At 42.9% G+C, this 15933-nt stretch overlaps 2 protein-coding genes across 2 annotated transcripts in view; one reads left to right on the plus strand and one right to left on the minus strand.

Moving 5' to 3' along the window:
- Ppat (phosphoribosyl pyrophosphate amidotransferase) overlaps positions 1-1917 on the minus strand; it is a 34817-nt gene extending 32900 nt beyond the window's left edge. Inside the window, exon 1 of the mRNA XM_026785018.1 lies at positions 1571-1917. Coding sequence (XP_026640819.1) covers positions 1571-1698 — 128 coding nt within the window. The 5' untranslated portion in view covers positions 1699-1917. The remainder of the gene's footprint in view (positions 1-1570) is intronic.
- Positions 1918-2175: 258 nt separating this feature from the next.
- Positions 2176-15933, plus strand: part of Paics (phosphoribosylaminoimidazole carboxylase and phosphoribosylaminoimidazolesuccinocarboxamide synthase) — a 15375-nt gene continuing 1617 nt past the window's right edge. Inside the window, exons 1-8 of the mRNA XM_026785019.1 lie at positions 2176-2475; positions 6356-6553; positions 9043-9221; positions 10311-10490; positions 10602-10715; positions 11296-11379; positions 13395-13575; positions 15876-15929. Coding sequence (XP_026640820.1) covers positions 2460-2475; positions 6356-6553; positions 9043-9221; positions 10311-10490; positions 10602-10715; positions 11296-11379; positions 13395-13575; positions 15876-15929 — 1006 coding nt within the window. The 5' untranslated portion in view covers positions 2176-2459. The remainder of the gene's footprint in view (positions 2476-6355; positions 6554-9042; positions 9222-10310; positions 10491-10601; positions 10716-11295; positions 11380-13394; positions 13576-15875; positions 15930-15933) is intronic.

Below are 15933 nucleotides of genomic sequence, written 5' to 3' on the forward strand. Positions count from 1 at the left end.
AAAAAAAAAAAAAAAAAGGCTAGATATAATGGGCCAAGCGGTGTTAAAGGAATACGGGGAAGCAGCCCTGCCCCTCCTATTACAAATTTAACGAAAATAGAAAGAAAAATGAAGTAAGTATATGAGGGAGAATTCTGAGTAACTGACTACAATGTAAACACAGTGAAGGAAAGGATGGAGTCACTTCCCTCTGTTGTCTAAGATTCTCTACCTCCATTCCCACTGTTCCTAATGTGATATCTGAAATAAATCCAAAAGTGGTATAGACAACTGCTCCTCAGAATCACATAATCAGATTTAAATTTCTCTCTTTCTCCCACAAATACTAAGGACTGACCACCCGAGAGCCCCCTCCAATCTAGGCAAGTGTTCAATAATAGAGCACATTTCCAGATCTCAATAGTTTAAGATGTAATAAAGCACTTGGGAGGCAGAAACAGGCACATCTTGGTGAGTGCTGGCTCCTGGAGGCTTTTTAATAAACAAAAAGCATGCAGAATGTGAAACTCCAAACAAACATTTAGGACTGTGAGAAAGGCAAAGGTAGGCTGGTGAGGGAAAGGAAATCACTAGGAATGCATTGATACCTGTGGCACCCACGCTGCTGATAAGTGCCATTGTCAGTTCCGTTCCAGCGGTTGTGGCTATTGTCTTAGGAAACTTTGTAAGATTTTGGGGAAACACACAAACAGTCTATTATTTCCTTCAATAGATCTATACTAACTGTCTGTTAAGTCAGGTGTTGTTTTGTTTACCTCGAAAGCATCTCCCAGTTTTTCCAAATCAATACGTATCTGGACATCAAGCACTTCTCCTCTCTCCCTTTAAAGAAGCGAGTTTGCTAATGGCTCTTACTGTTTTAATTTATTATTTAAAAGTTAACCAATCGGAGATGGGCGGTGTTGGCAGAGGCAGGCCCATATCTGTGAGTTTAGGCCAGCCTGATCTACAAGAGCCAGAAACATTGCCTCGAAAAAAACAAAAACAAACAAACAAAAAAAGACTTTACCAATCACTCTTCATCCTATGAAGGTAATGTATATGAAATCTACTACCACTGTGACTCAATCTGAATACGAACTAGACCTGCTTCCGTGGGTCTGAACTCGAGGGTCCCCAAACCGATAACTGCTTTGAGGTTGACAATCTGCTCATTAGCTCTGCCCGTGCAAACAAAGATTCTGCAAGCTGGAGGCCACGCGCAAAAGACTAAAGTGTTGGTGGACCTTCACCAGGCACCACCACCTTACAGAACTTTATCTCAAGAATAGTTCTAGGTTTAAGGAGATCTAAACGATTCCTCCCAACCTGGCTAGTGCAAGCAAACCCGCAGGAGAGGTGCACATTCTTGGAGTTAACCATAAAGAGCATTAGGGAGGAGTTCGACAGGCTAGGTTAATGTCTATGAGGCAAGGCGTACCACACGCCTACTTGGTCAATTCCCTGCGAAGGTACTGGTCCTGATTCTTGAGTTCTACCGTCCTAGTACTGCGGTCTCCATAGCTCCAGAGCAGGGAAGCCGCTCGCGGAGCTGAGCCACTTCACCCCTACCCCTCATCCTGTTGCTCACCGGTGCTGCAGACCCCCGAGTCCTGCAGTGATCACATGCGGCACATCTAGCTGCGTGGGCCACTCTCCAGAAGCGATGCACCCAAACACGCCACATTCCTCACTCATCCCCGACTCCTCCACGTCCATGGCGCAGCCGAAAGCACGTGGACGGACCTGCTGTCGCGGCGCGGTCCGAGCACCAACCAGCTGTACGCTCTGCTCTAGTAAGCCGCAGAAGCTCAAGCCGCCTATTGCCTCCTCCTTCCCCGCGGGCTAGGTTCTTGCTACTGCGGCGGCGCGCGCTTTCAAGGGGGGGCGTTGCCAGCTGGGCCTCCAGCGCCCGGCCAATCAGCTACTTCGTTGCACGGGGGCGGAGCCATGCAGCGAAAGGGGTGTGGCCAGCTCTCCGCGGGTGAGGTTGGGCAGCTACTGTTTCCACACGTGGAAATCTCCGTTATTTTCCGCTCCCGAGATGTAGGTGATGAGTGGAGCGCAGTTGGTGGGGTTTACCCCTCAGAAGATTTGAGCTGTGCGTGCCCCAGGTCGCACGCTGTCCCCCGGCCATCGGGACTTGGTACGCTCCAACACAGAACCCTCTCCCGGCCAGCGGGGCCCAAGCCTGCGCGCCACTTTTCGCCACTGGGGATTGAGACACTGAGCCGCCCGGAAGTGGTGTCTCGTCGGCGCGCATGCGCGGCGGGAATACTGGGGCAAGCGATCCCAGACCATTTTGCAGCCAGTCCGGTTCTTCGCTGTAGCTTTTCGGTTGCACGGACTGACCAGACGTAGCGGCTTTGCCTCCGCTAGCACCGCCTTTCCCCGCCCTCCTGAGCCTTTGGTGGTTCTTGTTTTACCGACCGCTCCCTCACTTTCCCGCGCCGTCTTGTACTTTCATCCCACCTAGGATCATGGCGACAGCTGAGGGTGAGTAGCAGGCTTTCCGACCCGCTGGTGTCCTCATACACACACACACACACCCTCCAGCAGGGAGTTGCATGCTTGGCGTGGACTTGTGCAGCTCCGGGGTCGGATTGCAGCCCTCCTGGTACAGTGCCCGGCTGGTTTACTCGCGGTGACGCCACGGGCCCAGATACTGCACACGTGGTGTACGTGCAGTGAGACGTGCTTTGGACACCAAACTCCCGGGGCTCCTGAAATTCCCAGAAAACTCCCCTGGAGTGGAGGAAAGTAGCAGAGTGGGAAGGTGCCCCGGAGGAGAAATGTCCTAAAACTAACGAAGATCCTAGAATCTGGGATAGATAAACAGTCATGAAAATCTAGCAGAATTTTTAACCCAAAGTTTGTTTATTCTGTTAAGATTCTTACGCCAATTATCTCCTTTAGGTTAGCTATATAATTTAATAATATGACTCTAGATCCAGATATTTTGTGTTGGTCAAGTGCTTGATTTGTAGTTCAGGCTAGCCTGGGATTTCGGGAACGGGTGTGGGAGAGTAACGATCTGTACTAATTGGTAATCTTTGGTGCCATGATAACTTTGGAGAGTGCCAAAATCGAAGGAAAACTCACATTTTGTTTGATAAGTTTAGTTACGCTACCATTTTGTCTCTGCTTGGTTAGAGCCTCCGGAAAGGTCGTTTGCTGCTTTTTGCCATAAAACGCTGTCGTGGGCCACAATAAAAGTTTCTACGTAGTGACGTAAATTGTGTTGGCGCCCCAGCATATTATTTCCCACTTACGAAGAGCGAAAAACAACAACAAAGCGGTGCTATAACTTCATTAATTGGAACTTTGGCCCAGAATTTTTCTGAGATCAGGGTGCCTGTATTTCAAAACTAGTAAAAATCTCTAGAATTTTCCTCTTCGGTGCCATCACTCTCTTGTGAGAGAACGCTATGTTGGGGGGTATGCTTGAGAAGTCTGGAGTGTTTCTGGTCCCCTAGAACACGAGTTAAATGCCTTTTTAATAGATACTGCTTTTATGCTTCTGGGTTTTGGCTTTTGAGTTTTTTGTTGTTGTTTTTCGAGCTCCTGTTTCTCTGTAGCTTTTTTCAGAACCTGATCTGAAACGATCTCTTGTAGACCAAGCTAGGCCATTGATTTCCTTCTTGGACACTTAATTGTTTTCCTGTGCCAGATGCTGGTGTGACCTAATCAACTCTTCTTTGGTTTATTTTTGTTTGTTCCCGAAAGGGTCTCACTGTGTATCTCTGGCTGGCCTCCCAGCTAGCTTTTCCACTTTATTTCCTGCTGCTTTGCCTATTGGCTGCTCTGACCACTACCAGTCTGCATGCGACCAGGGCACTAAGTGCTCAGCCCTGCTGACCCGCTCCACCCTTGCTGCTTGATCTTGCCACTTTTATTAATTATGCCATGTGACGTTCTGATCATATTTCAGGCCTCCATGCAGCTTTTACTTTATTCTAGGCTTCTCTGATGCAAGTAAGGTGGTCCTGCTGTGAATATGGGATCCCATAATCCCTACTTTGTGTTATTTTTATTATGGTTGCTTATTTATTGACTGTTTCTTTCAATACTCAGGTCCCTTGAGAGCAGAAACTAGATTTCATTTGCTATTATATCCATCATCCTGGCACACGAATACCCTGGAGAAGTACTGGGGATAAATGTGCTGTGGAAACATGAGAAGCAATTCCCTGTACCTTTACACTTTGGTTCCTTGTTGTTTTCATCTAAATCATTCCAGTGTGGAGTCTAGTGCTCTGCCTGTCTAGCTGTGCACATCTTCAGTCTCAGGGAGAAGCAGGGGCAGAGGAACCTCTGAGTTCAAGGTTAGCCTAGTCTGTCTACCAGGAGCATTCCAGCCTAGCCAGGACTGTGCAGTGACACCCTGTCTCTGGGGAAAAGAAAATGCTTTTATATTCATTTCCTGGTACTTTCCTACTTCCCCAGTGGAGGGCACTGACTGGCGGCAGAGACTTGAAGTACTTCTTTCCCGGGGGCTAACTAACCCAAGTGTAAATAGAGGAAAGCCTGCCTTTGTCTCCAAGTCTAGCCTAGGAGTTGGGTGGGCCCAGCTTCAGAAGGGAACCTCATAAAAATGTCTTTTGATTTGGGATTTGTTTTTCATTTGGTACTGGGGAGGCCCAAAGAATCTGGGACTTGTTTCTAGTTCAGTCAAAGTTAATCAAACAAAGGTCCCACATAGTTATAAATCAAATCAAAGAGTTCCACTCTTCAAGGCTATTGTCAACAGGTGTGGCTAGCTGTGCCTTTGCTGGCTCCTGGAATGGGAAGTAGTTGGTCCCACCTAAAACAAAAGTCTAAGGATCCAACTAAGTTCCATTCCAGAAGTAACTTGGGATTTCACCCAGGGAGTTGGTTGGTCTAGGGTGTGAGTGTGAAGAATGTAGCCCGTGATTTTCAATTTGTAGGTACATGCAGTCTTTTGTTGTTTTACTCCTACCTTTTGGGGTTAGGGGTATATTAAGCTGTTGGAAAATTGAACACAGGCGAATTTTCAGTACATTTCTCAATTTTCACACCTCCACTCTGGAGAAAGGTATTTGTTCAAGGCTGGCCCCCAGGCGAGCACTACACTTTCAGCCCAGACCTTTTTTTTTTTTTTTAATATTTATTTATTATATATACAACATTCTGCCTCCATGTATGCCCGCACGCCAGAAGAGGCCACTAGATCTCTGTACAGATGGTTGTGAGCCACCATGTGGTTGCTGGGAATTGAACTCAGGACCTCTGGAAGAGCAGGCAATGCTCTTAACCTCTGAGCCATCTCTCCAGCCCCAGCCCAGACCTTTTAAATGTTATGCCAGCTCCGCTGTCACTACCTCCACCACCTACTAGATTTTTCAGATGAGTGAAGAAGCCTCTTACAAATTAATTTTTAAAAAAATTGAAATCAAGGGGCTGGAGAGATGGCTCAGAAGTTAAGAGCATTGCCTGTTCTTCCAAAGGTCCTGAGTTCAATTCCCAGCAACCACATGGTGGCTCACAACCATCTGTAATGGGGTCTGGTTCCCTCTACTGGCCTGAAGGCATACACACAAACAGATGCATAATAAATAAATTAATATTAAAAAAAGTGAAATCAAGAAATTATTCTGAATTTTCCCATTCATCTTGTTATGAAAAGTCAAGAAAAATAAAGCATTTTTCTCCTGTAAATTAATTTAAATAATGTATTGTAGTTGTGTATACAAAAATACTACTGCTAGTTTTCAGGTATCTATACTGGCCTGACCTTGGGGTGTATGTCCCCAGTTGTAGCCACTAAGAGCACACCTCCTGTGCACATTTATTACCTTCCCCTTTAAAAGGACTCTTCCCACCTCCCATCTCTTTGTCTGTCTGTCTGTCTGTCTGTCTGTCTCTGACTCTTCTCTTCTGACACTCCCAGAAGCCAGTCTCCCCTGCCCTTTTCCCATTCACTTTCTCCCAATATAAAACCCCTCCACCTGAGCCCTGTCACATGGCATCTTTCTCTCCTGGGCTGCTTTTTGTAAACTACAACAACTACTATCGTTACACTAATTTTAATTGTTTTAGTTCAGAGACAAGCTGATAGAGAAAGCCCGATGTTGATTCAGAAGATTTGGGATTATTTGTAGTTCTGCATATACTAAATGTGTAACCTCAACTTTGTGAGCCTTCATTTTCTAATCTGTAATTAACATAAGTACACTAACAAAATTATGTGATGATACATGAGAAAATTACATTGAAAAGTATAACGTTTATGCAAATGGTTTTTATAAATTTTTATATTAATCACTGTCCATGCCGTGATTCAACATTTTAGCTGATTCTTTGATAATTTAGGAAATCTTCCTGAATCTGATATAATTCTATTTTATTTCCACAGTACTGAACATTGGGAGAAAACTCTATGAGGGTAAGACAAAAGAAGTCTATGAATTGTTAGATAGTCCAGGAAGAGTCCTCCTGCAGTCCAAGGACCAGATTACAGCGGGAAATGCAGCCAGAAAGAACCACCTGGAAGGCAAAGCTGCAATCTCCAACAAGATCACCAGCTGTATTTTTCAGCTGTTACAGGATGCCGGTGAGTGCTCCCTTTGTGTCTTCATATTGGTCGTTTTCGTGGAGAGAAATTATTTGGGTCAAGAACATGTTATAATTACCTGTGTATTTTACTATATCTAGATGTGGGTAACTGACTTTTTCTCTGGGAGATGGCTGTATTTGAGTTGACCTGTTTGGGAATGTCCCACTGGCTAGTTGCATATAGTAAAATCAAGGCAAGAGTTTTTAAAGTTCACTCTTAACAGGTAACTGGTTTGGAGGTAATGGTCTTTAGGTTCAAAGAAACTTTAGGCTGGGGATAGCTCAGTGATATAATCTCCAATATTGCCCACAGTCTTAGTTACTTTTCTGTTACCATGACTGAGGCAACTTATAAAAGAAAGTATTTAATTTGGGGTGTCCAGTTCCAGAGAGTAGAGTTCATGACGGTTGTGGCCGGATGGTGGCAGGCAGGCAGGGCACTGGGGCAATAGCTGAGAGCTTACACCACACATAGGAGGCAGAGAGAGCTAACTGGGAATAACTTGGGGGTTTGAAACATCAAAGCCGAACTCCTCCAACAAGGCCATACCTAATCCCAAACAGTTCCATCAGCTGGGGAACAAGCATTCAAACCCACCTCTCACGAAAAAAAAGAATTTAAGAGAAACTAACAATTTCCTGTAGTCTTCGGTCCTGTGAATCACCAGTGTAATTTTCTTCTGCAAGGCCATCTCAACCTTAGGGAATTTAACTATACAGGCTGCCTTCCTGGTGTTAGCAGCCCTAAGTAATAACCTGAATTTACTCCCTGGAGTGCTGCACAGTTGCTTTTTGTTCTGCCTATTGGAGGCAGTACAGACTTAAGTCCTGCTTCTGCTTGTAAATGCTGAGAAGTATTGGAAGGTAGCAGCTGTGCCTTCCTGTCCTTGTGTTCTAAGTGACTGGACTGAACTTAGTTAAGAGGTCCACCTTGAAAAACTATTTTTCTTCCAGTATACAGAATACTGAAGTGAAGGAGGAGAGTTAGGATTTTTTATTATTTATTGGATCATGAGGCTTTGTTTTCCAAGTTTATGTGTACGTGCTGAAGCTAGGCAGGATGCCACATGCATGCATGAGTCCTCTGGTATCTGCAGAGAGTTTCCAGTCCTGTGGAACTAGATTGGAGGTGGCTGTGAACTGCCTTGTGGCTACTAGAAACCGCACCCAGCTCTGCAAGAGCAAGAAGTGCAGACCCACCTTTCCAGCCCTAGAGCACTATACATTTAAACTGTCATCAGAGAGGTCGTTAGTTTCCAGAGTCCCATCCCAAACAGCTCTTGACTTAGTTTTTCAGTTACAGTCACAAGAAATGGAAGAGCACATATGATGGATGGTATTTCAAGGACTCTTTAGACATTAAAAGAAAAGGTATCTTCAGAATGTAGGCGTGAATCACAATACTGGACTATAGAACATGAGACTTCTGTACTCCATTTAGCTTTAAAGGTAATTTAACACCACTCGGATGATTTATGTGCCTTCCACAAAGTTAGATAATCAGTAGTAAAAAGAGGGGAGAGACAGGTGTCCTGTTTAAAATAAGCCTCATAGGTGGAGGGTAAAACATGCTTAGCTTGGGTCTTTAGGTCTACTGTATGGTTTGCTGTGTGATATTAAAATGAAACTGTCTGCTATTTTGATAACTAATCAAAAACATTGTTAGCCTTTTTATGATCTTATTTTTAATTATGTATATCTGTGAATGGGTGTAGCACAAATTCAAATTGTTCTTAATAAAAATCCAGAGTCAGATATTAGGGATGAAAGCTGAGAGATCAGAGAAGCAGAGTGGCCAGTCACTAAAGACACCTTTTACCTCTACCGATGCTCAGACCAAGGGGCAATCCTGTCCTCAGATTGCCTTCTCTGACTGCATCTCCAGACTGCAGTGAGCTCCTGTCTCCCGCTTTATATTTCTCTCTCCACCCTGTCATATCCCTTCCTGTCTCCACCTCCCTAGTGCTGGGATTAAAAGCATAAGCCACCACTGCCTGGCCCCTAGTGGTTTAGCTCTGTACTCTGATCTTCAGGTAAGCATTATATGTTAAGACAAAGTATACTACATGTGGGAATGTGCATTTGAGTGCAGGTGCCAAAAAGGCCAGAAACATTGGATGCCCTGGAATTGGAGTTAAAAGGGATTGTGAGCCTACAGTCATGGGTGCTAGGGACCAAACTCTGGTCCTCCAGGATAGCAATAAGCACTTAACCTCTGAGCCATCTCTAATCCCGTGGTGAACTTTATTTTTGATAGAGGTTTTGTTTGTTTGTTTGTTTTTGTTTTTATTTATTTTTGAGGTGGCTAAGCCAATGCAACCCTAACTTGTCTGAGTTCTATCCCCCAGAAACCCTGTAAAGAGGGAGCTGGCCCTGCAGTGTATACATATATCAGAATAAATTGAAAGAGGAACTTTATTCTTTAGGTCTTATTGACCTTTAAAGAAAAATTTATTGATTTTTTACCCTTTTATCATCAATATGTAGGTATCAAGACTGCTTTCACCAAGAAATGTGGGGAGACTGCTTTCATTGCACCCCAATGTGAAATGATTCCAATTGAATGGGTGTGCCGAAGAATAGCAACTGGATCTTTTCTCAAAAGGAACCCTGGTGTAAAAGAAGGGTATAAGTTTTACCCACCAAAAGTGGAGATGTTCTTCAAGGTGATTGCTTTTGTGACTTAAATTAACTCTTATAACTTATATTAGCCCATAATTCTTGTCTGTGTTAGCCACGTGGCTTGGTACCTTTTTCAGCGAGGCATTCACATCTTGCTTCCTCTGTGGGTGAGAACTTCAGACTCAATCTTTCTTCAAAGAATTCTCCTGTTCTCATTGCCCCACCTATACTTCCTGCCTGGCTACTGGCCAATCAGCATTTCATTAAACAAATAGAAGAAACAAATCTTTACAGGGTAAAATTGTTGTCCCACAGCAAGAAAAGATTTAGATGCTTGGTGGGCCTGGTGGTGCACACCTGCATTCCTGCCCAGTATTTAAGGAATGAAGGCCCGGGCTGAAGAGGTGACTCAGAGGCAAGGGTACTGACTGTTCTTCCAGAGGACCCAAGTTTGATCCCAGTACACATTTGTGGCTTACAACTATTTAACTCCAGTCCCAGGGAATCTGATGGTCTCTTCTGGTATACATTCAGGGAAAATACCCATACTTACTGAGAAATGAAATTTAAAGAAGGGGCATAGAAAAATTACTATTTCAAGGCCAGTCTGGGCTATGTAATGAAACACTGTCCCTAGGTGTTTTGATTTTTGTTTTGTTGATTTTTGAGACAGGTTTCTCTGTGTATCCCTGCCTGGCTATCCTGGACTCAACTCTTGACCAGGCTGGCCTCAAACTCAGAGATCTGTCTGCTTCCGCCTCCCAAGTAATTGAAGTTTTATAATTTTAGTCATACTATGAACATTTTATTAATTGCTTTAAAAAGAAAATTGACATTGTATCCAAAGTGGATACACGTGTTGCACATATATACAGACAGAACATTCATTACATAAAAATTGCTTTACAGAGAGAGGACAAATTTGGTTTAAGTATTTCATTACCTAGAATAAGTTTCTTATCTAAATGACCTATGCCTCTGCCTCCCAAGTGCTGGAATTAAATATGTGTGTGCCACCACTGTCTGGTGAAAATTTCAGTTCTTAGGAACACATTCCAGGAAAAAGAGAACTTTGTTTTCTCTGGAAAATTCTAAAATTGAAATGAACGTGTATTGCTTTGCCTTGTTCTCAGGATGATGCCAATAATGATCCACAGTGGTCTGAGGAGCAACTCATTGCTGCACAGTTTTGTTTTGCTGGACTTGCTATAGGCCAGACTGAAGTGGACATCATGAGTCATGCTACACAAGCTATTTTTGAAATACTGGAGAAAGCCTGGCTGCCCCAGAACTGCACGCTGGTTGATATGAAGGTAGTACTGATAAAATAAGTTTTAAAAATGAAGGTTGTAACTAAGAAATGTCCTTAGTAGTGTGTGATTTTTTTTTTTAAAATCATTTCCTTGGTAATGTGCTGCTTCTAGATTGAATTTGGTGTTGATGTAACTACCAAAGAGATTGTTCTTGCTGATGTAATTGATAATGATTCTTGGAGACTCTGGCCATCGGGAGATAGGAGCCAGCAGAAAGACAAACAGGTACGTAGTGCTTTGTAAGATCAAGCTGTGGCAGTGGTGAGGGGAAGGGGATATTAGTCTGATATGTTGTTAAGTGTTTGCCTTCAAAAATCATTTCTCCTGCTGGAGATACAGCACAATGGCAGGGCACGTGCTTAGCACACACAAGGCCCTGGATTCAGCCTTTAGTACCAAAAAGTAAAAGTAGATGGAACTCTCCTGTGGTAGTAAGGAATACTTTTAACCTACAAAAGCAGGTTTTTGTATTATTTGTCATCTTTTGATTCTTAAACAGGAAAGGAGCGTGTGTCCTTGTTTATCTAATAAGTATCTTCACAATATCAAGACTAAGTAACAAATCTGGGACTCTACATAGCAAGTCTCAAGGGCTTAAGTCGGTTACTTGTAATTGCTAATAAAAGCATAGGACCTTAAATGAAAAGCAAAACTTTGCTGCAGAAATTTTTTATTGGAAAAACATTTGTACAGCAGGGTGCATCTTCAGACACATCTTATTATGGGAACTTGTCATAAGCTCTACTTAAACAAGTCTTTTAAGATACCATGATAAGATTATCTAACTTTGTATCTTATTTTCCAGTCTTACCGTGACCTCAAGGAAGTAACTCCGGAAGGACTCCAGATGGTAAAGAAAAACTTTGAGTGGGTTGCAGATCGAGTGGAGGTAATTCTTCTCTAGTAAACCTGCAATAAACAAAACTTGATGGCATCATTGGGCTGAGGAAGTAGCTCGGTAGCTTTTAAAGTGTTTACCTGTTTTGAAGCATGAAGACCTGGCTCTAATTCTCCAGCACCCATATAAAACAACAAAGAAAATGCCAGATGTGGTGGCATTTGTAATCAGTCCCAAGGTTGGGATTCGGGGCAGGAGGACCCCTGGCCTCCCATGGTGGCCAGCATACTTGGAAAGTTCCAGGCCACAGGCAGTCCTGTCTCCAGAAGAAAGAAAAAAGATAAATATGACAAGATGGCTCAGTGGTTTAATCACTTGTTGCAAAGTCTCGTATAATAGAGATCAAAGGAAAAAGCCAAATCCACAGAGTTCTCTGACTTTCACATTTGTGTGGACATATATACAAAAATAAATTAATTTTTAAATTAGGGGAAAGTTGGCTGGCACCTGAAGAGCATCTGTGCTGTCCTCTGCGTTCCACACAGTTCCACACATTTGTACATAGCAAACAGTGTATCCAGGATGCTGACAGGAGGCCAAGATGTGAAGTTTCAAGTCCAGGCCAGTGTGGGCAACCTGATTACGTGAAACTATGTGGGGTGGTTTTTTGTTGTTGTTTTGTTTTTTTGAGGCAGGGCTTCTTTGTAGTTTTGGACCCTGTCCTGGAACTCCCTCTGTAGACCAGGCTAGCTCTCTGCTGGGATTAAGGGCATGCACTACGACAGCCCATTTTGTATCTTTTTTTCAGTGACTTTGAAAGAAAGGAACAGCTTTAGAGGTGGCCCCACCATACTACCTTACCAGAACTCTCTGCTGTTGAGTTCATGTCGTTCACAGTTCTCGTGTGGGAGCCTGAGGTTCTGTTTCTAACCTCTGTGTGTCACTTTCATTTTTATGGTATTACAACTGTGAATCCATGAAAGTTGAATGGGATTCATTATGAATCATAATCACTTTTTAGAAGATTATTTCCAACTTATGTGTGTAGATAGAGCGCAAAGTGGCCAACTGACAAATTTATAACCTAACCTAATTTGGCTGATTATGCTTTAAAGGTTCAACAGAATGCTGAAACCCCTTGTTATTGTTCCCCGAATATTAAAATGCTTATTATCTAATTAATTAGTAAACATAATTTGTCTGGTTAAAAGGTCTTTTCAGTTGGTAGGCAGGCAAGGTGGTACTTGTCTGTGATCCTAGGACCCAGAAGGCAGTAGAATTGCAAGCTTGAGTCAAGCCTGAACTGTGTAACCAGACCCTACCTTAAGTAAACAAACAAATTTATGCATTATACAGAGGTTTGGGATGTGTTCATTCTTTTTTGAGACAGGCCCTTGCAATGTAGACCGGGATGGCCACCAATTCCCAGGAATTTACCTTCCTCTGTCTCTTCGGTATTGGGATTAAAGGTGTGTGCCACTGTGTCTAAGATTCTTACTATTATTTTAATGATCAGTTTGGTCTGTTTAGAAAGAAAATGCCAACTGTGCATGGTGGCACACACTTTTAATTCTAGCCCTTAGAAGAGAGATGGCATATCTCTGAGGTTAAAGCCAGCTTGCTCTACCTAATGAGACCTGTCTCAGAAAATAAAACATAAAAAATTATGTGCTGAGTCTGTAGCTTTGTTACAAGTGCTTGCCTAGCTATCATGAAGCCCTACCTAGGTTTGATCTCCCGGACTGCATAAAACCAAATGTGACGGTGCTCACTTGTGAGCCAGCACACAGGAAACCAGAGGCTGATATTCATGCTCAGTTGCCTGTGAGGCTCAGGTCATCCGGGGCTACACAGACAAAACCCTTTCAAAAAAGGGAAGGAAAAGATAGAGAAGCCACCTGTCTGGGTGCTGGAGGCAGAGAGGCAAGAGTGAGTATCCGGAATTGATGGGCATCCTCGGCTGTGTAACACCCTGGCTCAACATACACACACACAGAAAGAAAAGATACTCTTACACTGACTTCTTATGGTACCCATTTTTGTCTTTTTCATACCCATTTCTCTAGTTGCTTCTGAAGTCAGACAGTCAGTGCAGGGTTGTAGTGCTGATGGGTTCAGCTTCTGACCTTGGTCACTGTGAGAAAATTAAGAAGGCTTGTGGAAACTTCGGGATTCCATGTGAACTCCGAGTGACATCTGCCCATAAAGGACCAGACGAGACGTTGAGGATTAAAGCAGAGTATGAAGGTAAACTTTATAAATAAATGAGGAATTTTGGCTGTTTCTGATTTTGATAAAAGATTTTAAAATATTATTTTTGAATAATATGTTTAAAAGAGCCTTTCCATATTTCCAAGGAAAATCATGTGGCATGCCTTATCGTAAGCCATGTTTTTGGATGGCTTCTGTTGTGGTCCAGCCGGCTGGTTCATACGTTCCAGGGTAGGGTGTGTGATTAGAAATGTTAGGTAGGAGGAACAGAGATATGAAAGAAACACAGAGCCATAGGGCAGCAGCTCAACCTATACTCAATTCGCCTGCGTTTAATTTTCATACACTTTTATACCCTAATAAAAGGGGGGAACGAAGGCAAAAGATTGCTTAAACATGACACAAAGGACAACCAGCACAGTTACTTGCTTCAATACTTTAGACATCGAGCCATTATTTCATGAGTAAAGCATTTAATGTTTTAGGCAGGACATGGATATGCGGCAAACACAACCTAGACCAAGTATCCTGTAGGCAGCCACTCCCTATGTCAAACCCCCCATTGTAAAATGAAGGAGCAGAAATAGGCTCATTTTCTGGGCCATCTTAATATCCAAAACACCACTTAAACACACCCTAGATCAGGGTTTCTTATTTGTAGCCACACTCATGGTCACCAACTTTGAAAAAGTAAAAATAAGCTCACACTCTGATCTTTAGTCAAGGTGGAACAGGCTCCCATCTGCCTGCCTCCACATAGGCCTGTACTTTTAATTTCCAGGGATGCATTAGAAACCTTTAAAAGAACAAGGAGCAAGAACTTAAAACACAAGTGTGAAGGGCTGGAAAGAGGTCTCAGTTTAATTCCCTGTGCCCACATTAGGCATCCCACAACTGCCTGCAACTCCAGTCAGGGTATCTGACATCCTATGCCTGTTTGGGCACCTGCATGTTTGTGATGCCAATAAACTCATGCAGGCATACATAGTAAATCATTTTTTTAAAAAATGGCTCATTGATTAAGAGCACTCACAACCATCTGTAGCTCCAGTCCTGGGATGTTGTGGCATGAAAGAAAGCGAACTACACCTGTAAGGATGTATGGTCTTCTTGTTTAATTATCAACGCCCCTTGAGCATTGTTTCTGGTGTGTTTCAAAAGAAAAGGAGCCCCTTACCCACCTGTATGAGGCCTAAGGCTGAAGCAGCGTTTCTTTGTTCTGGGCCTTTCTCTTTGTTAGCTTTCTTAGAAGGAAATAAGAAATAAAAAGCTATGGTTTCATGAAATAAATGATAGGATAAAAATAAAGGATATGATATCATTGATCTAAAACTTTTCTAGGGAAAAATGTTTGATTCTTTCGGTGACTACTACAGAAGTATAGTTAGTCATGGGAGGAATGCTTCCCGGTCCTTTTAATAAGCTAATTAAGACTTGGATTCTTTCTCCAGAAATGCAGATTGAGTTATAATATAGCTCAGTTGGTGGAGTGCTTGCTTAGCATGCAAGAAATTCAGGATTCAACATACATAAAACCCAGAAACAGGTATCACACCTATAATCCTAACAGTTGGAGGGTCAAGCTGAGCCTGGGCTAAAGTAATACCATATGTAAATATGTCAGGTTGGAAATTTGTATATGCACTTTGGCTGTTGGCTTTTGATGCTGGAAATGATCGAGCCTATAGTCTCAAGCACCTTAATCACGTTAGCTGTGGGAGCTTTACTGTATGTACCCCAGCACCCAGATCTTGTGTATTGGGGAAGTAGCCACAACATTTTTACTCACTTTTAAATGAGTACTGGTAGTGTGTTGAAGGAAAGCTCAACATGAAAGATAGCCCTTCAGCTGGTGGGGTCTTCATGTTGCTGAGTCTAAGCAGCCATAGCAGAAGGAAGCTATGAACCATACATTCCCTCACCTACTTCATGACATTGCCTTTATACCATAGATCTCAAAAATGGCCAGACCTGTTCTATGTAGGTTATTATTTACTGTACACTTAGGTAACAAAGTGAATCTTAATTTTGAATATATGTATACAACTATCTTTTTAGATACTTTTTCCACAGCAGATTACTAAGAGATTTAATTTTATTTCTATTGTATAGGTATGTGTAGATTCATGTGCCATGAGCATGCATGCAGGTTAGAGAACAGCTTGCAAGAGTCAATTCTCTCCAATCTCATGGTTTCCAGAGGTCAAGCATAGGTCATCAGACTTGAAAACAAAGTCCCCCTTTCCCACAGAGCCATCTCACCTGCCCAAGATTGTTCTGTTCCTGCTGTTACTGTCACCAAAATAAATTACCTGGTTATCTTGTAATTTCCCTAGGGGATGGCATACCTACTGTATTTGTCGCAGTGGCAGGCAGAAGCAATGGTTTGGGCCC

The sequence above is a fragment of the Microtus ochrogaster genome, linkage group LG1, assembly GCF_000317375.1.
Source record: "Microtus ochrogaster isolate Prairie Vole_2 linkage group LG1, MicOch1.0, whole genome shotgun sequence".
Classification (NCBI taxonomy): Eukaryota; Metazoa; Chordata; class Mammalia; order Rodentia; family Cricetidae; genus Microtus; species Microtus ochrogaster.